A 27351-nucleotide genomic window follows, 5' to 3' on the forward strand; every position below is an offset into this window, starting at 1 on the left:
CATGCGGAATTGCGACATTGTTCAAATGGAGACGCAAATGCAAATATGAAATTTTTCGTATTCTCGTAGAGTCACTATGTAAACGGCCCCTTAATCTTTTCAAATCATATTATTCATCATCCTCATCTTAAAAGTCTCTATAAATTTTGCTCTGCACACCAGGAACATAGAACAAAATCACATCCTAAGAAAGCATGCAAGAGAAATGTCACAGTGTAAGGGACACCCACAGAGCATTGCACCTCGGGGGGATGCTGGGGATGTTGCCTTGCTATATGGGCACATACAGTCCCTGACAAAAGTCTTGTTGCTTATCCATTTTGTAGAAACAATAGCTAATAACCTGACTTTTAGTTATTCAATTGGGTTCAGAAATGGCTCATATGAAAGCTAAGACCCTCCCAAATTATGTTGAATGTACAAAAATATATTTGTTTCACTGAAAAAAGATTTATCATTTAAAGAAGACATAAAGGTCAAATTTTGGCAAGACAAAAGTTTTGTCGCCTACTGTTTTCTGAGTGAATCTCGGATCCATGCAGGCTCCAGTAGGTCTCCTGCAACATTTGCGGCGACTGTGGTGTAATTCAATGGAAGATTCATCTGAAAAATCCACCTTTTGCCACAAAACAGTAAAGTTTGGGGGTGGCAAAATAATGGTCTGGGGTTATATCCAGTATGATGGTGTGCGAGTGATCTGCAGGGTGGAAGGCAGCATAAATGGTCTGAAATATCAACAAATCTTAGCTGCCTTTTACATTCCTAACCATAAAAAGGGACAAAATCTGCAGCAGGAGGGTGCTCCATCGCATATTTCAATCTCTACCTCAAACTTCCTCAAGGCAAAGAAGGTCAGGATGCAAAGAAGCATGGAAGACAAAACCCAAAAATGTTGATGAACTCTGGGAGACATGCAAGACTGCTTTCTTTGATGTTCCTGATGACTTGTACGAATCCTTGTCGAACCGCATGAATGCAGTCCATCAAGTCCACCTCACAGCACCTATACCTAATTCGCTTGTTATGTAACATACAGTATTTTTGTATTAGAAGTAGTGCTGTCAAATGAATAATTTTTTAATCTAGTTAATCATATGTCAACTGTGTGATTAATCATGATTAATCACATTTCCCTCGGGATGAATAAAGTTACTCTTCAGGAGAAAAAAAAATCTAGGAAAATACTATAATGCCCCTTTCCCACTGAAACTAGTGGGTCAACGCGCGTTTTTCCAAGCCGATGCAACCCACTAGCAATTGGCATTTGGCACCTTTCCCACTGACAAAAAAAGCCGTGTCTTTTTTTTTTTTCACCCATCTAACCCCCCCACCCCTCCTCATCCGTGCGTAAGGTTCGTGACGTCACCACGCTAAGATGCGCTTCGACAAGTACGACCGAATTCATTCAGTTCAAGGAAGTAAACAATGCAAAGCAACACAGAAGCCTCCTTTCCGTTTTTGTTCTCTGTTTTCATGCTTTTTACTGCCCTCAAAATGGTCGAAATGCAGCAAAGGATCAACACTCTGCTTGTGCTGAGGCAACGTAGGCGATGTGAATTTTGGCTTGAAATTGAAAGGAGTCGTGTACGTCACAGAAGGAGGAGAAGAGCCTTTGTTTCATCTGTTATGGTTATTGTTAACGCTGCTACACCGACTGTTCGCTGTATGTGGATCCGGGCTAGAGCACATGGTTTTTGTTTTTTGTTATAACGCATCACGTACTAGCCTACGTCACCACGTAGATTAGCGTGTTGACTGTTGACCGGGGTTTTGCTTTCACACTGCATGGCGATCAGACCCGAGGTGATTTTAACGCGGGTCACTTGGCGGGTCGATTGACACGGGTCGAAGCGGGTCGCTGCACCTTTCCCACTGCCACCAAAAGCCGATTGTTAGCGGGTTGACACGGGTTTTGTATGTGTGTAAAACACGTGTCTGTTAAATTAAGCATTTCACACAAATAAATGCAGCATTTGCAGTTTTACACTAAATGGCCTGAAAGCTGTGTGAGATTTAGAAAAATAATAAGAATTTGTCAATTTTCACACACTTAACTAAAAAACATTACACTAAAATGTGTGTAAAGGTGTTTAGAAACACTGCTTAAGTTAGCCAGTCATACCCTTTTTTTTGTCCAGTGGTCTCCTGTCAGTGCAACAAACGTAACTCTGGCTAGTTGCTCCACCTCCGTTGCCTTTTCATTTTCAAAAAGTTCATGAATTTTTGTGACAATAGTTGCCCGTGAAAGTGTTCTGTATGTTGGGTCGACCGATGCTATCTGGATGAGATTTTCAAGGCCCTTGTCTTCGACTAACTTAATGGGTCTACAGTCTCTGGTTACCCATCTAGCGATAGAAGTAGTCAACCTACCTGTTGTCCTTTTGTTGACAAGTCCGAGTCCGCACTCTGCCAGTGTAGCTTGATGACTGCGGCTTGTGTTTGCGGTGTTAGCGTCATTGCTAACACTAGCGAAGGTATGCTTTGCCCGAAGGTGGTACTTTAGGCTGGTTGTGCTTCGATGGAAGGACAGTTCATCACAGCAGTATGTGCACACAACTTTTGTTTTATGTAGATTTCCATTAGGCAGCTTTTTAAAACGGAATTTGCCATGAAGGAGTCCTGGGTCATCATCCTCAGTCATCGTGGCTGGCTGTATTTTGTCCTGCATTGCCGCGCGGTGAATGTAAACATAACCGTGTGGGACTACGGGAGGCAGTTGTGGCCAAACTTAGTGTGAGCCGTAAATTGCGTTATTTTTTCTTAATGCGTTAATATTTCCAGATTAATCATGGTCGTTAATGCGTTATTGTTGACAGCCCTAATTTGAAGTACATTTTTTGTTCAATTTTCACACTACTTTTTGTAGGCGACAAAACTTTTGTCTTGCCAAAATTTGACCTTTATGTCTTCATTGAATGATAAATCTATTTCCAGTGAAACAAATATATTTTTGTACATTCAACATAATTTGGGAGGGTCTTATCTTTCATATGTTCCATTTCTGAGACCAATTGAATAATTAAAAGTCAGGTTATCAGCAATTGTTTCTACAAAATGGATAAGCGACAAGACTTTTGTCAGGAACTCTAGAAGATAGCAAATAAGCAAAGTAGCATCTCTCCAACAACTCTTGTCCTGTTTACATTTTGTTCACAGCCACATTACAACCATATCTCTACAAGAGAGCCGTCCTAAAAAGTCTACTGCTTTAAGATGGCGGCTGTCCACTAACTCATTTAGTGCCATGTCTGTCATTTTGCATCTAGTTATATCTATGTACAGTGCATGTGATATCTACCATGTCTACCATATCTACCATAACACGCGGGCATAGTTTGTACTAGCTATCGGCTACAACATGTATTATTGGAGCTACCTAGCATCGCATTTGCTCGGCGTCACAACTTTCTTGTCTCCTCCCTACTCCTGCTCTGCTCTGTCGTCTCGGTGAGTCCTTCTCCCTCAGACTTTTCGACCAATATAGTAACGCATAGTAATGCATGCCTTTCCGTCCTCAGTAACGGTAACGGTAACGGCGTTGCCAAGATGAGAAAAGTAATTAATTAGATTACCCACTACTGAAAAAAATAACGCCGTTATATTGTAACGCCGTTATTAACAACACTGGTCGCCACTAGTTGGCACTGTAGAGTTGATGCAAATGATCCCTACAAGACCCTTCAGGGTATGACTCTCAACAAGCACGGGAAGTTTGGCGCAGATATGTTGTTTATCTGCTGAGTTATGACTGTTCAAAGTTTTTTGCGTGACAAATTGTTGACGGTCATTTTCACTTTCCTGTCTGGACCCCTCCGCCTCAACGAAACCTCAATATTTTTCATCAGGCACCTGAACACAGGTCTTAAGGCTCCCCTTATGCAGGTTTGAGGTCAACAGATTTTTTTCCCTTGGAGGAGGAACCTGTCTCGTAAAAAAAGGCATTTCCTGTTCTCACTAGAGGGCGCTAGTTCTAATGGGTAATATTTCAATGCACTCGTGTTAAGGGTGGGATACCGCACATACATGCCAAATATGAAAAAGATTGAACGTTGTGTCAAGGAACTATTAGTCATTTACTGAATTTGTCATTTTGCCGAAAAAAATGGCCGATTTTGGCACCACGCCCAGGTCAGACCCGTGAATGAAAACACACCATTTTAAAAACTTAAGATCTCATATGTCTCCTGAACAGTCTCACCAATTTTGAAGATGATCCAACTAACTCCCTCGGCGAAAAGGTCTCAAATGTGTACCCTGTAAATCGATAAAAATTTCATATTTGATCCAAAATAACCTATTTCCTGTTGGGTTTGGAATATGGGTGTAAATGCTTTTTTGGAGTGGTTTTGGACAAGGTATAGACCCCCCAAATTTCATTGCTCTACGCTGACAGACCCTAATGTTATAGGCCAATTTTAAAATTCCAAGGGGGCGCCACTGAGCCATTTTGTTATATTTTTTTGCAACGTTGAAAAATTATCGAAATTTACAATTTTCCGCACGTATGTGCAAATTTTGGTGACTTTTCATGCATGTTCAGGCCTCCAAATTGGCAGTTTTCATTTGCCCTGAAAAAAAAAAATAAAATAAATAAAAATAATCCTTTGCAAAACAATAGGGCCTTCGCACGCTTAGTGCTCGGGCCCTAATGAATGTGCTAATTATTTCTTCAGTTACTTTTCCAGTTGTTTCATTAATTGCTAGTAATGGTATTTGGTAACACTTTATTTGACATTAGCGTCATCAGACTATAATAAGACTATCATGATTATTACGTGACACTGCCATGAGAATTAATGAATGCTCATGGCAGATGTCATTTTGTGTCATTCAGCAAATTATCTTACTTTTGAATGGATGTAATAGATCCATCGGTCATAAGCATTCATTAAAGCCCATGATAGTTTCATGTTATAATGATGACGGTCTTATGACGCCGCTGTCAAATAAAATGTTACCTATTAACCCAATAAACCAACAAATAAGCCGCACTGGACTATTAGCCGCAGGACTCAAAATGAGGGAAAAAAAGTAGCGGCTTATAGTCTGAAAATTACGGTAGAATATTTCAGTTATTTTTGTATTTATTCTAACTTAACATTATACTTATGTTCCAGTTTGCTAATATGTTTTGAAAAATAGAAATCCTTTTCAAAGGAAAAAACGTTTGTTGGTTTTTAAACCCAGATATCTCAAAGTAACACATTTTAGAGCTGTAATAGCAATACTGTGAAACTGTGATATTTTAGCTTAAAGAGCATACGACACGAGAAAAAAAGTCTTAAATGGCATTATTATGTGAATTAGAATCATATTTTGAGACGATTCGACTATATACAACAATTTAGCAAAGCACAGATGACGAGAAATTAGCCTTTTAATCTTCCAGTTAGCCACGCCTACCATTATAGGGCTTTAGCGTCCCCAACAGGGGGATGACGTCAGCGGTAGACTGGTCTCATCAATTTTACTATTCAGCCCATTGAGGGGGAATTATTCAGAACGAGGAAAACGCGACGAAGAAAGCCGCCAAATGTCATTGTTTCAGTCTCTCTACTCCAATATTTTTACAGGATATTCTTTTTATCCAAGTATTTTTCCCCAATAGCTATATAAATGGCTTGAGAAGTACCAGTCAGCCCGTCGAGGGGGAACTATTCACAATGAGGAAAATGCGACGAAGAGAGCGGCAAAATGTCATTGTTTCTGTCTCTTTACTTCAATATTTTTACAGGATATTCTTTTTATCCAAGTATTTTCCCCAATTGCTAAATAAATGGCATGGTCATGACAAATAACAGTCTTGTGCTGAATGGAATATGAAATAATAAAAATGCATTTATTCAGGACGACATGGCAAAATTACTCCATAATGGTCAAAACTGTCGACTTCACCTTTACTGTCGCACCTCCCGAACTATATTTTATGACACCTAAATCGGACATATGTCATTTCCCTTCCCCGGCTTCGGAGAATGTAAACAAACCAGAAGGCGTGACAGCTAGCCGACATGCTAACCCGAACCGAGTGATGTTTCAAAGTCTTCAAAGCGGAAAATCACACATAACTATCCTGGATTATTTGACATGACGACCCGGTTGTCTATTGTCGTTGCGGATCGGCAAACCGCCCGGCGGAGAGCAATTTACAGTTCGTTCCCCGGAGGAGGGTGGCTGGAGTTGTTGTGCAGCTAACGGGCTGCTGCTAATGACCATTAGGACAGCTTTTTACATGCCTATCAATGATCAAACGTAAGTAGTCCTTCATTTAAAGGAAGTTTGTAGTGTTTACTTTGTAATCGCTGTATTCGTATTTGACATAATACAAAACAAGATGTTTACTCACTTCTTCGTAAGTCCAATGGTCCCACAGTAAATATCCACGGTGAATGGGAACCTTTTGAAACTCCAAAAAGGCGCATACGCCTCTCCCTCATACAGAATGATTTTTCTGCAGCCGTTTGGCTGGCGTGATGCGAAAAATAAACGTATTAATCCGCAAAATCAGCTGAATCATTCGTCCCCATACACAACAGTACGCTGTATAGTGAAGAGGACGTCTTCTACCGTACACGTCACAGCGCCCTCCTCCTCAATGCAAGACCGAAGCCGGAAGTCACTCATTTTCCTGGCGCGGGATTCAAAAAACTAAATAAATATAGCGATCGCCTCCACACACATCCAAGCGGTCCATATCATTCAGGAGCATAAAATACCGCGTGTATTATGAAATAAACATGCTTTTTCGTGTCACAGGCACTTTAAGGTCATCATACTGTCAGAATCTCATACCAGTCCAGCACATGCCTATATTGCCAGGACTAGATATTAGATAGCAAAAAGTAGGATGTTGACTCATTTATACTCATAGATGAAACTGGGTCCCCATATTACTGGCATTGCTTGTGCAATCACACCCCCATCTGACCTATCTTCCCTCTTCTTATCCTTCGATTATAATGCAATGGTTTCCTTTGCTAACTACAGTCAGATCATGGTGGCACTGCTATAATAGGTAGCATGCATTTGTTTGTTTGTTTGTTCTTTCTCTCAGTTCCCTTAAAACCATTTTCTGTCCTCTGCTTTCTCCTAATAAATAAAATAATAACAATGGGAGTACACTAAACACATGATAAAACACTTAAAGAAGCAAACAAATATACAAAAAATGGTTGTTAATGGTTCTAATTTTGGGTCACTTCCTTGTTAACTTCAGACCAGGGCTCACTTCTGTACATCTTGGGCTTTGTGACGTCATTTCATTTACTATTTGGAGGACTTCCTTTTAAATTTAAGGCAATTCGAGGATTTAAAAAAAAAAATTTTTTTAATCAAATTTAATAAATACCAATGGTAAAATAATAAATACCAACGGAGCTTTGCAAAGCGTTCCACAATAACACCATTTTCTTCAACTGTAAAAGAGCACATCTTAAATCGAAAGCGAATAAAAACAATAAAACAAGACAACCAACGTGCAGTCATACCTGGGAGACAGAATTGAGGGCTAAATGTTCCCTACCATTTGACTCACTCTAGCGGGAAACGTGAATTTGCGGTCTTTTGAAGCAGATTTTTCCACTAAATTTCATGCCATTTCGTGCATGTATAACGCAGCGCCATGGCTGACCACCAACGTGAAGATTTCGAAAGTAGTTTGTAAGACAAACGTGCTCACTCGCGCACCTATTAGAAGACATTGTCAGTATGGTATTGGCTTCAAACCTACATTTATGACATAGAGAAATAGAGATATTGTGCGTATCAATCTTTCTCGGGTCGCTGAGCTTGATGCTATGTGCTCTCTGTAGGTTTTACTGTGCTGTATTATTAGACACGACGTTTATTATGTGATTGAGATCAAGATCAGTCATACTGAGTGTGTATATATATAAGGTGAAAATCAAAATAAGTATTGAGCGCGTCAACTATTTTTTCATTACAGTTCATTTTAAACCTAACTCAACTGAAATTCATAATCGCTAATGTTGGTTTGCACAGACTGGATGTAGAAATAATAATTACTAATAGATTTCAGGTGGCACTTCCTAGCCCTCGTGCGTATACGGCCTTTCCAAGGTGTGTTCAATCCTTTTTTTCTTGTGTTTTTGCTTTTAATTCCAGATAATCATTATTTATGGACTCATATGTTATGATTTATTTTCATGTGTGGATTATTTGAGTTAATATGAATTGCAGCTTTGGAAATAACAAATGAGAAAACACTTGACGAATTCATCCTTACTTTCAACATTGCATTGTGTGTATATACATTATATATATATATATATATATATATATATATATATATATATATATTAGTGCTGCAACGATTAATCCATTAACTCGAGTATTCGATTTGAAAAAAAAGATTCAAGTATTTGTTTAATTAAAGTGGCGTGTGGCTTTGTAATGGTTTATTTTGAAAGTGTTTGCATTTAGTTTTATTGATTTGGGTGGATACACTGCCTTCTAGTCTGCCTCATTTCACATGGCTGAATCCAGCTGCTCCATGTTAAGACCAACATAAGATAAGTTTTTGTTTGAACTGTTTTTTTTTTTTAATGCATTTGTAATTTATTTTATAGGTATATTTAGCTGTTTTTTGTGGGAATATGTGTCTGAACCATTTGTTAAGAGCGTTGTCAATAAGATTTTTTTTTTTTTTTTTTTTTTTGCGTTTTATAGCATTTAAGCTAGCTGACTGTTGCTATGTAAGTTAGCCAATTGTTCTTTTGTTGTACATAGATCCTTATTTAGTTATTTTTTATGCTGTTTGAGGCTCAGCTCAGGTATTTCAATTTTTCATGTTCCTTATCCGATTACTCGATTACTCGAACAAACTAGTTAATCGATTAATTGACTACTAAAATAATCAATAACTGCAGCCCTAATATATATATATATGTATGTGTGTGTGTTCAGAATGATTTTCCTTTCTTCAAAGTTTACTCTGGCTGCTATCATTGATTCAATGGGTTTAATCTTCAAATACATCCATAGACAGTATATACCATAATTTTCAGACTATAAGCCGTTACTTTTTCCCCCTCTTTTTAATCCTGCGGCTAATAGTCCAGTGCGGCTTATTTGTTGATTTATTTGGGTTAATAGGTCACACTTTATTTGACAGCGGCTTCACAAGACTGCCATAAGATAGTTATGACATGACATTATCATGGGCATTAATGAATGCTTATGACAGATGTCATTAAGTGTTATCCGGTAAATTATGTCAATAACTCAATTTATGTCCAGCTCGGATCTTTTACTACATTCATTCAAAAGTGAAATCATTTGCCAGATGACACAAAATGATGTCTGTCATAAGCAAGTCTATGCATAAGCATTCATTAATGCTCATGCCAGTGTCATGTCATAATTATAATTGTCTTATGACCGTCTTATGGCACCACTGTCAAATAAATTGTTTAAAAATTCCATAACTAGCTATTAATAAAACAAATAGAACAGTAACTGAAGAAAAAATTAGCACAGAACATGAATTTTGATTGTCATTTACATATTTAGCACTGAAACGAATGTTGGGCGACAACCGTGTTGACAGGAGGTGGCAGCAGAGGTTGATTGTCTTCCCCAAGAGAACAGTTATTGCCTAATGAAGCTTCTTGAAGCAAAGAAGCTTTGCAGTCAATTGGTCCAAAGTTTCATGGTGGTTGATTTGGTCTTATGATAGTCGTATGGTGCCACTGTCAAATAAAATGTTATTAGTTAAAATTTTTTGGTGTAAATATCCCATAATACAGTGAGGACAGCTGCGGTTTATAGTCCAGTGCGGCTTATCTATGAACAAATGCCATTTTCATGTCAGATTTGGTGGGTGAGGGCTTATAATCAGGTACGCCTTATAATGTGAAAATTACAGCACATGTTTTTGGGACATCCTGGCCTGCGTGTATATATACAATTCATTGGCTGTCATTGACAGTGATAGACGAATCAGAGTTGGTTTAAAAAATAACAGTTTAGTAACAATGGCTTATTACCACTCACAGCTATAATGATTTTAATTTCAGAAAGTAGCACTGGCTGCCATTAATAATCACTGCGAACCCTCCCAATCCAAATGGATTGGACGTCTGTCGCCATCAATGTCACCAAAACATGGTCAGTCATTGCCCAACGTTCGAGTTGAAATAGATTTGATGTCCATCGATGCCAATGGCAGGCAATGAGTCAAAATGACGGTAGAAAAACATTCATAATCTCTATTTAAGTTCCTGTAGACAATTCAAAACAATTCTAAACAAAACATCTGTTGGTAAATTTGTTTGATTGCATTCATGATCAATTGTTCTTGGATATCTAGGGAAGTTTTGAACAGCATTGAAAGAGTAATCCTGGAAATAGTGACTCGTCTGTCGAAGAATGAGGCACCAACCCTATTGCTCCCTAACAGATCCAGCTGGGACAATGTCAGGTGACTTCATTTAAATAGATTGGCATCCCGCACCTGGCACGTACCCCATACTATGAGAAGTCCATATAAAATAACCCAATATAAAAATGATGTGCTGAAGAATCAACATTTACTTCTTGTTATTTTTCCAGGCAGTTGGGCCACACAAGATGGCCAGTTAGTTGGTGAATTTTCATTTGTAGAAGGAAAAAACTGCCTTGTCAGAATTTACGCAGAAAGTTCAAAATAAAGGCGTTAGCAGTGGAAAAAATGTGCTTTGTAACACAAAGACTGGGGCTGAAATAACTTCCTGCTGCTTAAAAGATGACTGAGTGATTAAAAAACACACAGAGCCTAATGTGGCTAAGCTGTTCAGCAAAGCACACTCTGTGTACACACACTGTGTATGTGTGTATGATGGTGGTGGTGGTGGTGGTGGGTGGGGGGGGGGGGGGGTCTTCGCACCCTCATGTATCCTTCAGGCTGTGGAGATTTCTTGATGGCTTACATGTGGTAGAGCAGATTTTTCAATGCAAGAAAAGTTATTTAAATCAATATTGCACAATATTGTACTTTACTGAAAGTTTTTTAAATTTCTTAAACCATTAATCTGTTCTTGATAACTTAAGCTCAATACCTCTTTAAGTTTTGACAGTGCCGTTGGGCTTCAGATGAGTTCAACAAATGCTGTCAAGGCAATCCGAAGTGACTGCCCAAAAACTGCTCAATACTTTTGTAAGATGGCTTGCATTCTTATAAAAAATCATTCAAGTTTTTTCTTTTCCCAGTTTTTCCATACTGAACGTTGTTTCTCCCCTGAAGCCCAGATTCTCAAGCTCCTTTCTGTCATTTATACACTCGTGCAGAGCAACTCGTATGCCACAAAAAGGTCATCGTTTCAGCATAACGTTTTTCTAATAGGCTCCAAATCCTCAAACAACTTGTCTGCTTTTTATTTCCCTAAATTTCCTTCCACAGAGACATCTATTACAACCATCCGCAGCTGTTTGGCTCACAGAAAACAGTTGATCAAATAGTGGATGATGTGTCGTGCATGCTAAAGATGCCTCGAAGAGCTCTACACGTGGTGAGTGCGTCCTTATCCATGAACATTTATACACGGACTGATAACATTACACCTATGTTAGAAATGGTGCCAATATAGCCTGCAAATTATATTGCAATATTTTAAGGAAATTCATGATGACCATATGGGGAGGAGGGATACTGAAAAATTTGCCCAGTATGTGATTGCAGATTCAGAAAACTTTTCATTGCACAGAATATTTAACTCACCTTTGTTTTGTTTCTGCTCTAAAGGCACCAATTCATATTTTTAATAACAACTATAATTTTTCACAATTCGGAAAATATGACCTCACCCATTTTAAATTAATTTCTAACCCCTAACCTGAAATAAGGAAAATTTCAAGAACATATGGTTGGTGTACTTGCATCGAAATTCGTCTGATTTCGCAAAGTTTTAATATTCACATCAACAGTTGGCCACGTCCAAAGGTTTAATCTCAGGTGATCTTTGTTACATGGAGGAGGACGGTACAAGGATCAACTGTAATTCAAGTTCCACTGTAAGTTCCTTTGACTCTATGGTTTAAACTTTCCATTTTCTTCATTGTGATGCAGTTGGGATATTGAAGTCGAAGCAAAAATAATAGACAAAATTGGATGGATATTATGACAATATCTGTGGTTACATCAGACACAAGTATACATTTTTTTTAGTATGACACATTAATTTTGCCACTAAAGTTACATGTGTTTGTTTTAGGCTGTTGCGGTTTCATCAAACATTGCAGGCATCCGAAGTATCCTTTGAGATTGTTACTGTTCATGTTTGTACTTGACTGTATGGGAATTTTGCTAATTTGCTACAGGGACTGTTTTGCCTTAATCATGTACAGATATTGTATCATCTGCCAGGTTTATCCTAGTAGTTGAGAAGGATGCTACATTTCAGCGGCTTCTTCAAGATGGCTTATGCACCACTCTTTCTCCATGTATCATGATCACAGTATGTCAAAGTTTCTTTTTATGTTCAACCTCACTTAGATAATAACCTTCTCATCTTAATGTCCTCAAAGCACAGCTGTTCTTTTTTTTCTTGAGAGCAAACACATGTTTTTTTCTTCATTTAAGGGTAAAGGCTTTCCAGATGTGAACAGCAGGTTGATGGTGAGAAAGCTCTGGGATGTGCTGCAAGTCCCAGTCTTCACTCTGGTGGATGCTGACCCACATGGTAAATCTGCTTGAGTGCAACCCAATTTTACATCTCATACTACTAAAGAGTTTGTGACTCAAAGCACCCGCTTGTTCGTTGCCTCAGGGCATCTTTTCCAGCTAAATGTCCACTTGGTGTAATCCTAACCAGACATTTGTCCCTTTTTCTGTTGCGTGCCAAAAACATGTATCAGTGCTTTACTTTGCTGTTAGCTCTGCTGCACATCTTTTAGGGTAATTGCTCTGGTATGTTGCTTATCGTGGCTTGTTCTGTCTGATTTTGCCAGGCATTGAGATCATGTGCATCTACAAGTATGGATCAGTGGTGAGTCTTATTTCGCCAAGTACAGCACCATTCTGGCTCTAGTGATAAGGCCTGTTGTTTACCAGCTTTGCTTATTTTTGAACATGTCAATTACAATCGATGCACCACTAAAGGGAATATAAAGCTGGCTGCTTGGGCTGAAAATACCCAGTGTTTTATTTATTTTATCTCCATGCGTCTGCCAAATTACTAAAACCAAGACTTTCACACCTACTCGGCAAGTGCGACATTGCGCAAGTCTGAACAGGAAAATAGCCCAATATGTTACCACAGAGCAACCAAGGTTTTGTTCATTTATCAGGCATGAAAATCTCTCACCTTTCGGCGAAATTCGCCGTTTTGAAGTCAAAAAGGGCGACCTACGTGAATTGCGTAGATCCGAGGAGAAATTCTTTTTGGGAGGCGGAGGGGGGGGTCGGGAGGTTTTATTTAATTATTATTATAATTATCATCATGTGATTAACTTAGTACGTAAACTGAGCACTTAAGAACACAGTCAGCAAATCCTTCTAGATGCTTCGCTGACGAGAACCAATCATCGGCCCAAGCTGCGTTCCATTATTCCAAACGCACGCACTCCTTACTGTAAATGGAGTGCTCGGAGAGCCTTTGTTTGCATTGCAAAGCTGCGAAAACAAAAAGCAGGCCTTATCCACACCGGGGCAGACCAGAGCGCAGCATACACACTTGCCTGTATTTGCCAGCAGATTGAATTTGGTGAGTAATGGTTTCAATCGTTTTCACATTTTGCGATATAAAAAAGTTACTGCCATTCGTTGCAGCTTGCGTTGAACACTGCCAGAGCTAGCCAAATCTCCCATGAAAAAAAATAGCTCCCGTTAAATTGGCGTCAAGCTTGTGTATTTAGCGGTAATATAAACGAAGAAACACACTGTTGAGTCAAATTAAGCGGCATGCTCTCGGATGGAGGGGGCGCCTCACATCGCTCCCGTCGTCCGCCGGAGACGCGTTATTTTCGGCTTGGATTTGAGCTGACGGCCGGTGTCGGCACAACACCGGCCCGACGAGTGGTGGGAATGAGTCCTGCTTCTTAAAGCTTTTCAGAAATACAGGGACCCCTCGTTTTTCGCGGTTAATGGGGACCGGAACCCGCCGCAATAAGTGAAAACCGCGAATCAAGAAAAATAGTTTTCAAATGCTTTTTTTGTCTCAAATTTATTGTTGCAATCAAAAACATTTTTTTTTATTGAAGCTACTTTTTGGGATTAAAAGTATATACTGTATTTTGATTGAAGCAACTTTGTTTTTGATAGAAGTAACTTTGTTTTTTGATTGAATAATAAAAACACAAATCTAACTCTATCGTTACTGAGTGAGAAAGAAATTAAGAAAGCTTTAAAACTAAAAGCCACCGGGGAGTCTGTTTGTTTTTTTAAATATTTATATTTCATTACATAGACATCCGTCGTAGGGAAGGGAGATTGAGGGATAAAAAAAGGAGTTAGATGAGGCTGCTAAAGGCAGTGGATACCTCATCAGCTGGGTGAATAGCAGACCTGGTAAGAACAACTTTGCAAGGATAGTCGGGTATTAAATCCAATTATAAACACAATTACAATGTTATTTTTATGTCATTGCTTTATTAATCATTAGGTGCTAGAGTTGTTAAGTATGGATAATAATGAAATAATAGTTTTAAGAAAACTGTGCTGTTGGTGGCTCAGTGACCATCTGATGTGGTTTGTTCTCAGATGAACAAGTTGAGGAAGGAAGTTTTGATGCAGAGGTTGAAGGAAGAAAAGAGGCAGACTGACTGAGTCACAGCCAGAAAGTGTTGATGACAGTTTTGATTTCCATTCACTGTTGCCCCCTCCCAATTAAAGTATGTCACAGTCGCAGCCAATTATTATCTAAAGCTGGTTAAAATTTAAGTTATGTTGTTTTAAGGTGTATTAAATACTTGTTCATGTGCCCCTTTTGATCTACGAGCACCCACCCCTCCACCGGTCTCTGCATGGCCCTGCTGAAACACAGTGTGGGTCGACAGAGCTCAATATTTTGTTGGGGTGTACAATACAGTGTACTGGAACATATTTCCTCCACACCCTTCTCACCTTTTTAACCCCTGACCCATTTTCATGCCTGATTTATGTACACAGGCCATTAAGAAAAAAATCATTTTGGCAATTTGGGCTTTAAACCATCATGTCAGAAACCCCTTTTTTATGCTTCTCCTAATTGCTTACCTGTTTTCAGTTCTGGTCATGTGACATTGAGCATATAACGGATTAATGTTTTCTTCTATGTAAAGTCACCAATCATGTTAATAATTTCTCAATAATAATATCAATGTGGAAAAACTTGATTTCTACTAATCTCTTCATTTACATTATCAAACAATCACTTAAAAACCTTTTTGACCCCACCATGATGGTGATGTCAATAAACTGACAGCTTCCAATTTTTGACCATTTAATTAAAAGACCAATCATCCACACTAAAAGATTTAAACTGATGTGAAATGTATGTAACAGCTGAGGATGCTTGCTTTTTTCCACGACATGGACATTGACTGAGATAATACAGAATTCAGTAACAGGGTTTAGCTAATAATCCAATGTATGGATACATTTGTTCCTGTGACTTCTTTGATAGGCCATGTCATTTGAGGCCCAAAACATGACCATCCCCAGTGTCCTTTGGTTAGGCCTCCTCCCTTCAGACCTCGAGAGGTATGGACTCACATCAACTCTCATGCCACATTTCCCTATTTAGTTGAATTTCCGTTACTTTGTAATGTATGTATGTATGTATATACAGGGGTGGAATTTAGGGGGGTTCTGGGGGTGCGATAGCAGGCGGGCCTGGGCCTCTAAGGGGATTGGTTTGCGGGCGTAAAGTGGGCGTGGTTGGGCAAGGGGAAGGTAAAGCAGAAAGGTAAGATGATGTGCAGAGCTGTAATATAGTGTTTTAAGTGTTAAAATACTGTATATTTGCCCACTTGGCCGGTTGTCTAGAGGGGTCAGCAAAAAGATTTCTACCTGACCCCCCGACACACACAGACACACCGGACCATCGTCTTGAGGGGCCTGTATACTGTATGCTCATCACACCCAGGTAGTATTGGCACCTCTGCAATTCTGCCAGATAATGCTCAATTTCTCCCAGAAAATGATTGCAATTACAAATGCTTTGGTAGTAATATCTTCATTTATTTTGCTTGCAATAAAAACAAAAAAGAGAATGAAAAAAAATTAAATCATGATCATTTTACACAAAACTCCAAAAATGGCCCAGACAAAAGTATTGGCACCCACAGCCTAATACTTGGTAGACAAAATAACTGTGAACAACCACTTCCGGTATCCATCTATGACATTCTTACAATGCTCTGCTGGAATTTTAGACCATTCTTCTTTGGCCAACTGCTCCAGGTCTCTGAAATTTAAAGGGTGCCTTCTCCAAGCTGCCATTTTCAGATCCCTCCACAGGTGTTCTATGGGATTCAGGTCTGGACTCATTGCTGGCCACCCTAGAAGTCTCCAGTGCTTTCTCTCAAACCATTTTCTAGTGCTTTATGAAGTTTGTTTTGGTTCATTGTCCTGCTGGAAGACCCATGACCTCTGAGGGAGACACTTATTGATGACACTGCGCATGGTAGACAGAGGAACATTCAGGTCTTTGGAGATGCACTTGTAGCCTTGAGATTGTCAATGCTTCCTCACAACTTTGCTTCTCAAGTCCTCAGACAGTGCTTTGATCTTTTTTTCTTTTCTCCATGCTCAATGTGGTACACACAAGGACACAGGGCAGAGGTTTAGTCAACTTTAATCGATTTTAACTGGCTGCGAGTGTGATTTAGTTGTTGCACCACCTGTTATGTGCCACTGGTATGTAACAGGTGCTGTTAATCACACAAATTACTGAAGCATCACATGATTTCTCGAAGTGTGCCAATACTTTTGTCCGACCTATTTTTGGAGTTTTGTGTAAAATGATCATGATTTAATATTTTTTTCATTGCCTTTTGTGTTTTTTCATTGCAAGCAAAATAAATGAAGATATTACTACCAAAGCATTTGTATTTGCAATCATTTTCTGGGAGAAATTGAGCATTATTTGACAGAATTGCATGGGTGCATGTATATACTGTATGTACAGTGAGGCAAATAAGTATTTAGTCAACCACTAATTGTGCAAGTTCTCCCACTTGAAAATATTAGAGAGGCCTGTAATTGTCAACATGGGTAAACCTCAACCATGAGAGACAGAATGTGTGTGTGTGTGGGGGGGGGTCAATTTTTTTTTTTTTTTTTAAAGAATTTATTTGCAAATCATGGTGGAAAATAAGTATTTGGTCAATACCAAAAGTTCATCTCAATACTTTGTTATGTACCCTTTGTTGGCAATAACGGAGGCCAAACGTTTTCTGTAACTCTTCACAAGCTTTTCACACACTGTTGCTGGTAATTTGGCCCATTCCTCTGTGCAGATCTCCACTAGAGCAGTGATGTTTTGGGACTGTTGTTGGGCAACACGGACTTTCAACTCCCTCCACAGATTTTCTATGGGGTTGAGCTCTGGAGACTGGCTAGGCCACTCCAGGACCTTGAAGTCCTTATTACGAAGCCAATCCTTTGTTGCCCTGGCTGTGTGTTTGGGATCATTGTCATGCTGAAAGACCCAGCCACGTCTCATCTTCAATGCCCTTGCTGATGGAAGGAGATTTTCACTCAAAATCTCTCGATACATGGCCCCATTCATTCTTTCCTTTACACTGATCAGTTGTCCTGGTCCCTTTGCAGAAAAACAGCCCCAAAGCATGATATTTCCACCCCCCAGCTTCACAGTGGGTATGGTGTTCTTCGGATGCAATTCAGTATTCTTTCTCCTCCAAACACGAGAACCTGTGTTTCTACCAAAAAGTTCTATTTTGGTTTCATCTGACCATAACACATTCTCCCAGTCCTCTTCTGGATCATCCAAATGCTCTCGAGCGAACCGTAGACGGGCCTGAACGTGTAGTGGCTTCAGCAGAGGGACACGTCTGGCAGTGCAGGATTTGAGTGCCTGGTGGCGCATTGTGTTACTGATAGTAGCCTTTGTTACTGTGCTCCCAGCTCTCTCTAGGTCATTCACTCGGTCCCCCCGTGTGGTTCTGGGATTTTTGCTCACCATTCTTGTTATCATTTTGACGCCACGGGGTGAGATCTTGCATGGAGCCCCAGATCGAGGGAGATTATCAGTCTTGTATGTCTTCCATTTTCTAATAATTGCTCCCACAGTTGATTTCTTTACACCAAGCGTTTTACCTATTGCAGATTCAGTCTTCCCAGCCTGCTGCAGGTCCACAATTTTTTCTCTGGTGTCCTTCGACACCTCTTTGGTCTTGGCCATAGTGGAGTTTGGAGTTTGACTGACTGAGTTGTGGACAGGTGTCTTTTATACCGATAATGAGTTAAATCAGGTGCCAATAATATAGGTAACGAGTGGAGCCTCGTTAGACCTCGTTAGAAGAAGTTAGACCTCTTTGACAGCCAGAAATCTTGCTTGTTTGTAGGTGAACAAATACTTATTTTGCACTCTAATTTGGAAATAAATTCTTTAAAAATCAAACAATGTGATGTTCTGGTTTTTTTTCTCCACATTCTGTCTCTCATGGTTGAGGTTTACCCATGTTGACAATTACAGGCCTCGCTAATCTTTTCAAGGAGGAGAACTTGCACAGTTGGTGGTTGACTAAATACTTATTTGCCCCACTGTATGTATATATCTTCATATTTTCCCCCTTCGGAAAAATACTTTTCAGCTTAAAACATTTGCCGAAATCTGTCTTCAGTTTGTCAGCTTTTAAGAAATATTTTTTTGTTTGTTTTAAAAATGCTATCATATTTTGTTACACACGCTAAAAAACAGGCTTAGGGTAAAACAACCTTTTTTATTCTACAGGCTGCAGGTTCCCAGGAATGCTCTGATCCCCCTCACCAAGACTGACGAAAACAAACTCAAGAGCCTGCTTAAAAGGCCCTATGTAATGGATCAACCAGAGTGGCTTAAAGAGGTCAGAAAGCAAAAAAGACATTGGCTGCCGTTGATGGTGAAGGACAAAACAGATATACTATAAAACTGAACTGTTTTTACATTGACTTTGGCACATTAGCACTTTTATCACAGAAAGTGAGGAAAAGGATCATTGACATTCAAACTGTTGTAATTTCTTTCATATTATTCTATATTGTTCTATGATATTATAATTAATTTTGATGCGTTACCCATGTGACTCAAGGACAAGGACTTTGATCCAAGCCTTTTCCCCCCGTTCTTATAGATGGAGTTAATGCAGAAGAATAAACTCAAAGCAGAAATACAGTCGCTGACAGCCATTGGTCCAGACTTTCTCACCAACATCTACCTGCCCAACAAGCTACGCTATGGGGGCTGGCTATGAGCACAATGCTGCCACCTAGCGGAATAAAATACTAAGTGACAAAAAATGGAAAACCCCATGTTTAACCGATCTGTTTGACCGTTGCTGATAGAATACACGTCGTTTATTTCCTTTGCATTGACGAATTACCTAAAACCAAAAACAAAATCGTTATTTCGTTGGAAAAGGTGTGGTAAAGTTAAACATGCAATCTTGTGGATTGTTACAATTTACAGATTATATCTGTAAAAGCGTTATCCAGTTTCGTTTAAAAATATGTTAAAAGTGAATGGATCCCTCTTCCTTTGTTTTCAAATGTTATCATTAAATAAAATAAATCATATTCACTTTTTTTCCCCCTGTACATTTACCTATAATACAAATCATATGGTTGACTGATTACAGCCACAAAGTACACCCATTCATGGTAGGTCCACTCAAGACTTTTTTTTTTAAAGACCATTTTGTTTTATAATGTGTATAATGATGGGGATGTCTTTAAGACCATGATAGAGCTTTAATAGGATGGTAAGTCCTTGAGAAGCCTTCCCCTTACTGCTTGTCATGACCAGCTGACTGCTGCCAAGTAAACAAACGTTAGTGGTTCCAGCATCCTTTTTCAGTCACAGTCCAGTCTTGGCAGAGTATGGTCATGTTTTGGAAGGGTTTTTTCACCTCTAACTTGAAAGTGGACTGGGATGTTCTCAGGTAAAAATGGAAGTGTGACCCAAAAGGAATCGATCTTTCTATGTCTTTAATTGTTGTAATGTCATTATTTTACAGTGGGAGTAAAGGGATATACATACATGAAATTGCACAGCAAATGTGGTGTAACACTTATTTGAATGGTCAAACTTATGCCTTCTATGTTTTTTCTGTTTAGGTTGAGAGTATCTCATATGGAAGCAGTGTTTCGCCGGTGCCCCATCCTCTCTTTTGCTCCTAGTTGTTTTTTAAACGGGAAGTCATCACTGCTAAATATTGCCCTAAAGTGTTCTGTGATGACGGGTCCTTCTGACCAAGCTCCGTCCTCTTCAACCTTCTTGTGCAACAACAAACATCTTGGTGAGTGCAAGCTAAATATTCAAATGCACCATTTGTGTGATTATAAGTAGTAAGCATTCTTTAATACATGTTTTCATCAGACTCCAAATATGAGTTAAAATCAATTCCAGGTCATGTTATCGTACCGACTGGCCGGACCGCTATCTCCAGGTGCCCTTTCTTGGATTCAGAGTTGGTACAGAAAAACAGTAAAGTAGTGATGGAGGCCAGCAGGGAAATGCGGGAGGATGTCACAATTCAAACTGGTGAGACTGTGCTAAAAGTTTATTTATAAACTGTAGCTTTTCAGCTGTGCTTATTGTTGTTAAACATAAAAACCTGACCTGGATGTGTCGACCACAGCCACTATGGAGGCACATTTTGACACGTCTTCCAATGTATCACACCTTCTGAATGACAATCTTCCAGAAGGTTAGAAATCCTCTTTTCTTTAACTTAACAACACTCTTTGCAAAGATTTTTAACACAGCTTCTATTTTCCACTAGATGTAGCCTTTAAGTATGATGAATTTTTTGAGGACAAAATTGAAAGCAAAAAAAGGGATCACAGCTACAGAATTTTTAAGACCGTCAACCGAAATGCAGTTTCTTTCCCAATGGCGGACATCTACTCAGATCCCTGTGATGTGAAAAGAGATGTATCAGTATGGTGCAGCAATGACTATCTCGGCATGAGTCGTCACCCCAAAGTCACCAATGCTATCCTGTGAGTCTTCTGAACTGCTTTTAGAAAATTTAAGAGTCACAAAATAAGTATTAAAAGGCAATCAAATACTGAGTCTGTTAATTCATCTCTAAGGGATACTTTGAAAAAACATGGTGCTGGTTCTGGAGGCACAAGAAACATTTCAGGGACCAGTAAAATCCACATGGATCTGGAATATGAGCTTGCTGACTTGCACAGCAAAGATGCCGCACTGCTCTTCACTTCCTGTTTTGTAGCTAATGACTCCACATTGTTCACTTTGGCCAAAGTTTTACCAGGTATGGTGAATATTTTTTTAAATTGTATTGAAATCATTGCTTGTGTTTACACTGATCAGTTTAACACACTTTATTGTGGTCCTCACCAGGTTGTGAAATTTACTCTGACGCAGGCAACCATGCCTCAATGATTCAAGGTGTACGAAACAGCTGTGTCAGGAAGTTTGTTTTCCGTCATAATGATGTCAGTCACCTGCAAGAGCTGTTAGAGAGGTCTGACCCCTCCAAACCAAAGATTGTGGGCTTTGAGACTGTGCATTCAGTGGATGGTTAGCTTTTAAGACTTTTTGTTTCTTCTCAAAGTAGAGCTCACCAGGTTGCATTATTAGTGAGTGTAGAGCCCCCAGTTGTTTGTGTTCTTAACAGGGGCAGTTTGTCCACTGGAGCAAATGTGTGATGTTGCCCACAAATTTGGGGCCATCACCTTTGTGGATGAGGTGCACGCAGTCGGCCTATATGGGGCCAGAGGAGGAGGGATCGGAGATAGAGACAGAGTCATGCACAAGATGGACATAATCTCTGGTACTCTTGGTAAGTTCACCAACTACTGTGAGGGGAAGCCTCCCCTTTCGAGTTGGATATTTCGTATTTTGTTGATATCTTTCAGGCAAGGCATTTGGCTGCATGGGTGGATATATTGCCAGCACCAATTCTTTGGTGGACACAGTGCGTAGCTTCTCTGCAGGCTTCATTTTCACTACTTCACTGCCTCCCATGCTACTGGCTGGGGCCACAAAGTCCATCAAGATTCTTAAAAGTGAGGAGGGCCAGATACTCAGAAGGAAACACCAGATAAGCGTCAAGCTGCTGCGACAATTACTGATGGACTCTGGCCTTCCTGTGGTCCACTGCCCAAGCCACATCATTCCCGTGCAGGTATGAAGAAATAAAAGTTCCTGAAATAATCATTACAGGGTTGATGCGGCTCACTTAAAACCATTAAAAGTCATTACATGGATTTTGTCAAAATTTAGGCCTTAAAAAGCATTAAACAAAATGTTTGAGGCATTAGTTGAAAAAAAAAACATTATCTGTTAGAGTTATTATAGCCTGATATTATCCACTCGACGGGATATTAGAACATAAGATCATTACGGGATAAGAGAGCTGATACCCTATAAATATCGACATTGGTTTTTCATTATCGGTTTTAGGCCAATATGCATATTGCCTCTAACCTAAATGTAGAAGCCTTTATGGTACAAGAATTAAATGAACAATAAATGGTTGAAAAATAATTTTTTATAATGTATTTTATTATTATTTTTTGGGGGGAATTAGAATTAGAAACAGGCGGTGGTTAGCACATCCCCGTCACAGTTCTGAGCTCAAGGGTTCAGTCCCGGGCTCCGGCCTTCCTGTGTGGAGTTTGCGTGTTCTCCCCGTGCCTGCGTGGGTTTTCTCTGGGGACTCTGGTTTGCTCCCACATCCCAAAAACATGCGTGGTAGGCTGATTGAACACTAAATTGTCCATAGGCGTGAGTGTGTGCATGAATGGTTGTTTGTCTTATTGTGCCCTGTGATTGGCTGGCAACCAGGGTGTACCCTGCCTATTGCCCGTAGTTAGCTGGGATAGGCTCCAGCACCTCCGCGACCCTCGTAAGGAAAAGCGGCATAGAAAAAGAATGAAAAAGAACCTCATTACGTATGTCATTCACTGTACTGAAGCTGTGTGCCTTTGTCATTTTGAGCCAGAAGCACTGTGTGAGCCATATGAGATATGCCAATGCCTTATTAGAACTTTGCACTGGATCCAAAAAGCTGATGTTTGCACTATTTTGATTTCAATAATAAATATAGCGGTGCAATATAAGGAATTTTTCCATAACGTCAGTTGAAGTTCTCTTATTTTTCATAGAATTGTAATTGGAAAACTTAGAAGTTGTTACATTTATCATTATTAAAGCATCCAGTGGGGCACCACAATTCAATTAGCAGTAATATGTTAAGTCCACGACCGTATATACTGGTATCGGTTTGATATTGGTATTGGATTTTTGGAGTTGAATAATATCGGGATATCGGTTATCAGTTAAAAAGTCATTATCGGACAACTCTATTTGCAGTTTGTGTGAGTGAAGCTAAATGCATTTGGGCATGGGCATTAAATTAGTTAAAAGTGCCATTAAAAAGTATTAAATGTGATTTGCTGATACCTGTAGAATCCCTGCATTAACCTCAACCTTCAAACTTAAGATCAGATAAAAAAATTTATTTAAAAAAAACTGGATATTAGCTCTGAAGTAAAATTTCATGAGCTATGTTTACTGTCATTGTATTTGTCTAAAAACAATGTTACCTTTCGTTGTACTTAGCATTTAAAATGAACAAAAAAAGGGTAGTCTAATATTTTTTCATGATCGTATATTTGCCAAGGGATACATGAACAAATTTTCACTAATGTACCACACTAAAAAGATTTTGGTTCTTTTGTAATGTTGACACGGTGTATTAAATCCTTTCATAGTCAGATAAAAAATGTAATGGACAACTTTGAAAGATGCAATGACTCCCAATCACCCGATCGTTTGTAAGTTGATTGTGACACATGGCTGTGCAGGTGGCAGATGCAGAAAAGAATACAGAGATTTGTGACATCATGATGTCCCGTTATAACATCTATGTTCAGGCAATCAACTGGCCCACAGTGGCTAAAGGGGAGGAACTTCTCCGCATTGCCCCCACGCCACACCACACGCCCGAAATGATGCGCTACTTTGTTGGTATGTGCACATTGGTGTATGTAGCCCTGCATATTTACGTATGTCTATTTAGTATACAGTAGTAGTATAATTGTTAAAATTAAGAACTGCATATGCAGTATTATTTCATGCTTAATAATGTGCGAAAATTGGTGCTCATTGTCTGATTGTTCTCCTTAGACTGTCTAGTAAAAACTTGGAAAGAAGTGGGCTTGGAGTTGCAGCCACACTTGTCAGCCGAGTGTAACTTTTGTCAGCAGCCTCTTCACTTCGATGTGATGAGTGAGCGGGAGAAATCCTACTTCAATGGCCTCAGTCATTAGAGGTTGGCGGTAGGCTATTCTCCACCAATTTCTACTTTTTCTCATAAGTCTACTTTTTTTTAATTGTATCTGAATAAACACTCTGAATCAGTTACAGATGTTATACCTGTGTTGAGCATGTCTTGACAGACAATCAGGTCGCTAATGCTCAGACGATTTGCATTAAAGCAATGGTTTAAGTACTAACTATGCGGGCTTCCTTTCATTGTACGCAAAACACTGACTGACATCAACTTTTTTTTTAAATCCACTAGAGGTACAGTTCAAATCAAGGGCATAGGTTCACATAGGGAAGGTAGGGACACGACACGACCAACTTTTCAGGATGCTCAAATTGTCCCCACCAACTTTTAAGCAACCTTATACGGGTATGCATGATATAATGAGTTCAGTTATATAGGTCATTTAGAATGTCTTCCCATATGTTTGCAAGGATAGACTTGACCCTACCATTATTAAGTGAATTATTTTCATTATGTTCAAACTTACATTCACCCCTTTTCACGTGCTGAATGTGCCGGTCCATTTTTTTCCCCCTCAAACATGTGTTTGATTGGCTGATGACTTGACCCAACCCCGACACACGCATGCTCCTCCTCCGCCCCCCTTCGAAGAGAACGGATGTTAGAAGTTTTTTTTTGACCAGCAACAGCTACTGTAAGTAATTTACAAAGACGTCAATGTTGTGGAGGTGGGGGAAACACCACTAATTATGCTACTGAAAGTGAAGGGAATAGTTACCTTTAGGCATGAAAATCTCTCACCTTTCGGCGAAATTTGCCGTTTTGAAGTCAAAATGACCTACGTGAATCGTGTAGATCCGAGGAGAAATTATAGATCCGAGGAGAAATTTTTTTTGAGGGAGGTGGGGGTGTCGGGTGTAGCCATGTGCCGGTTGCCTTCACGGTTTACCATGCTATGAAAACGTCGCAGTTACAAAACCACTAAAATTTTCCGTCATACAGTAGTACGTATCCCTTCTTTTTCATATGTCGAAAATGCAGCCAGAAGTGGCTTGGCGCGGCAGCGCTTACCCCTACCCCTGTTTGATGCTGCGTGTGTCGGTGACGCTATTCCAGCAAACCCAAATACAAACACTCCAAACACAAGGCATAAATTCTTCAATTTATTGATCTCTCAAATCGTGGTAACTGAAATATACCAAATGAATACATTTAAAACGTTGTACAATCGTATTTTTCCCCGTGTGAGTAGCTTCAACAGTTTAGCTTCATGAAAAAGTTCGGCAAAAACAAAACACACATTTTCCTTTCAAATTCAATACACAAAGTTACTAAAAACTTACAAAGACGAATGATAGACAAGGCTTAGCTAGGAGAGCAACTTCATTGAGGTTAATCACAGCCGCTGAGAGAGAAACAAGTTTGTATGCGGGGAGGAAAAAAAAAAGAGCTTCAAAGATAGCTAATAGCGACAGATGATGTTGTCCTATGCACAAATTCACGTTCGCTGGACGAGGTGAGGTCTCACTCCCAATTTTTTTTAGATTAATGCATTTGCCAGCATATTAAATTTGGTGAGTAATGGATCTTTTTCATATTTTGCGGTATGACAAAGTTACTGCTGTTCGTTGCAGCTTGCGTTGAACACTGCCAGAGCGTCCGGTGAAAAAATAGCTCCCGTTAAGGTAGCGTTAAGCTTGTGTATTTAACGGTAATATAAAAGCAGTGTTGTCAGTAAAGCGTTATGTGAGTAATGCGTAACTGTAGTTTGATTACTGTCTTTCAGTGAAGAACAATCTAACGCGTTCATTTTTCTAAATCAGTAATCTGATTAAAATTACTTTCCTTGATGCCTGTGCGTTACTATTTTGTTATTGCCCCATAATGTATGTAGACTGAAGAATACTGTAGTTATGGGAGTGACATCACATGTCACATTTTCTAATCGGGGATGGAAAAAAAACGGGTCACGTGTATTACCATGATTCGTGAGCCGTGAGCGCTGGGAGTTTGCGGCCAAACAACATAGCCTTGCTGCCTCGCCAGGATGCAATGAAATGGGCAGGAGATATACTACAAATGGCTGCATTTGCACACTGAAAACACAGCCATTACTTCACATTTTTGTCTAATGAAAATGACCAAAATATCTCCGTGTGCTGCGAACTTTGCGCTGGCTCAAAAAGACTGTCGACCGCTATAAGCATCCAATTCAAGCACCACTTGGAATTACAGCACAACAGGTAACACAACAGCCAGGACTTTTTGATACTGCTCGTGCTCAATCCTCGGTTCAAGCTCAGTTGTTGTTGAAGGTTTTGAAAGCTTAGGTTTAAAGAAATTCTAAATATCCATCTTGCCTCCTTAGCTGTAGTTTTGGCTAAGCAATGCAAACGGCTGTCTCTAAGGTGCTATAGTCACATGATCTGTTCGAAAAATAGTTTGGACCCCTTATGAAATACTTTGAAGGATTCTTGTCCATTTCATTCATTTTTGTTGTTTGTTTTATTGCTCTAAAACTTTTATAGACAACATTTTAATGGCCATATTCAATGGTCTTTATTTTAAAGGGGAAGTTCAGAATTTTTTACATTAGGATTAATCTTTGAGTTAGCCGGGGTTTAATTAGTCGTTGGAGTTGATTTGAACAAATTCTGTGCAGTTTGCCAGTTATTTGTTAGTTTCAGGGCTCCGGAGATGCTAAGCTAGCGCGAGTCAATGGTGGTTGAAATCAACTCCTTCAACTAATTAAACCCCCGCTACCTCGAATATTAAGCCTTATGTGAAAAATTAAAATTGTCAAATTCACCACATGTAGGACGTTTCGCCGACGAAGGACATTTTGGCAGAACGCCGGAACGTATTTCCTCCACACCTTTTTGACCCCTGACCCATTTTCATGTCTGTACCTTTCTCGCACACGCCATATAACTGTTTGCATTA

The 27351-nt window shown here is 39.5% G+C and overlaps 2 protein-coding genes across 5 annotated transcripts; both read left to right on the forward strand.

Moving 5' to 3' along the window:
• Window positions 1-5650: 5650 nt before the first annotated feature.
• spo11 (SPO11 initiator of meiotic double stranded breaks) lies at window positions 5651-19658 on the forward strand. 3 transcript variants are annotated; one of them, XM_057830578.1, is made up of 13 exons: window positions 7567-7659; window positions 10331-10441; window positions 11067-11155; window positions 11243-11309; window positions 11399-11507; window positions 11923-12009; window positions 12210-12246; window positions 12343-12452; window positions 12578-12677; window positions 12946-12983; window positions 15600-15676; window positions 18894-19005; window positions 19273-19658. In XM_057830578.1, the coding sequence occupies exons 1-13, from the start codon at window positions 7622-7624 to the stop codon at window positions 19390-19392; spliced, it is 1095 nt and encodes a 364-aa protein (XP_057686561.1). In that variant the 5' UTR covers window positions 7567-7621; the 3' UTR covers window positions 19393-19658. The 3 variants fall into 3 exon arrangements, with proteins under 3 accessions (XP_057686562.1, XP_057686561.1, XP_057686563.1); XM_057830579.1 differs by lacking the exons at window positions 7567-7659; window positions 10331-10441 and adding an exon at window positions 5651-6252; XM_057830580.1 differs by lacking the exon at window positions 10331-10441 and having other exon boundaries at window positions 7613-7659.
• Window positions 19659-20017: 359 nt separating this feature from the next.
• LOC130912467 (5-aminolevulinate synthase, non-specific, mitochondrial-like) lies at window positions 20018-24513 on the forward strand. 2 transcript variants are annotated; one of them, XM_057830576.1, is made up of 11 exons: window positions 20018-20079; window positions 20255-20436; window positions 20517-20681; window positions 20779-20847; window positions 20923-21142; window positions 21236-21420; window positions 21510-21689; window positions 21787-21951; window positions 22028-22296; window positions 23981-24143; window positions 24303-24513. In XM_057830576.1, exons 1-11 carry the CDS (start codon window positions 20018-20020, stop codon window positions 24443-24445), a joined length of 1803 nt encoding a protein of 600 aa, XP_057686559.1. In that variant the 3' UTR covers window positions 24446-24513. The 2 variants fall into 2 exon arrangements, with proteins under 2 accessions (XP_057686559.1, XP_057686560.1); XM_057830577.1 differs by having other exon boundaries at window positions 20547-20681.
• The last annotated feature ends 2838 nt before the right edge of the window (window positions 24514-27351 follow it).

Source organism: Corythoichthys intestinalis, chromosome 2 (genome assembly GCF_030265065.1).
Source record: "Corythoichthys intestinalis isolate RoL2023-P3 chromosome 2, ASM3026506v1, whole genome shotgun sequence".
NCBI classification, from domain to species: domain Eukaryota; kingdom Metazoa; phylum Chordata; class Actinopteri; order Syngnathiformes; family Syngnathidae; genus Corythoichthys; species Corythoichthys intestinalis.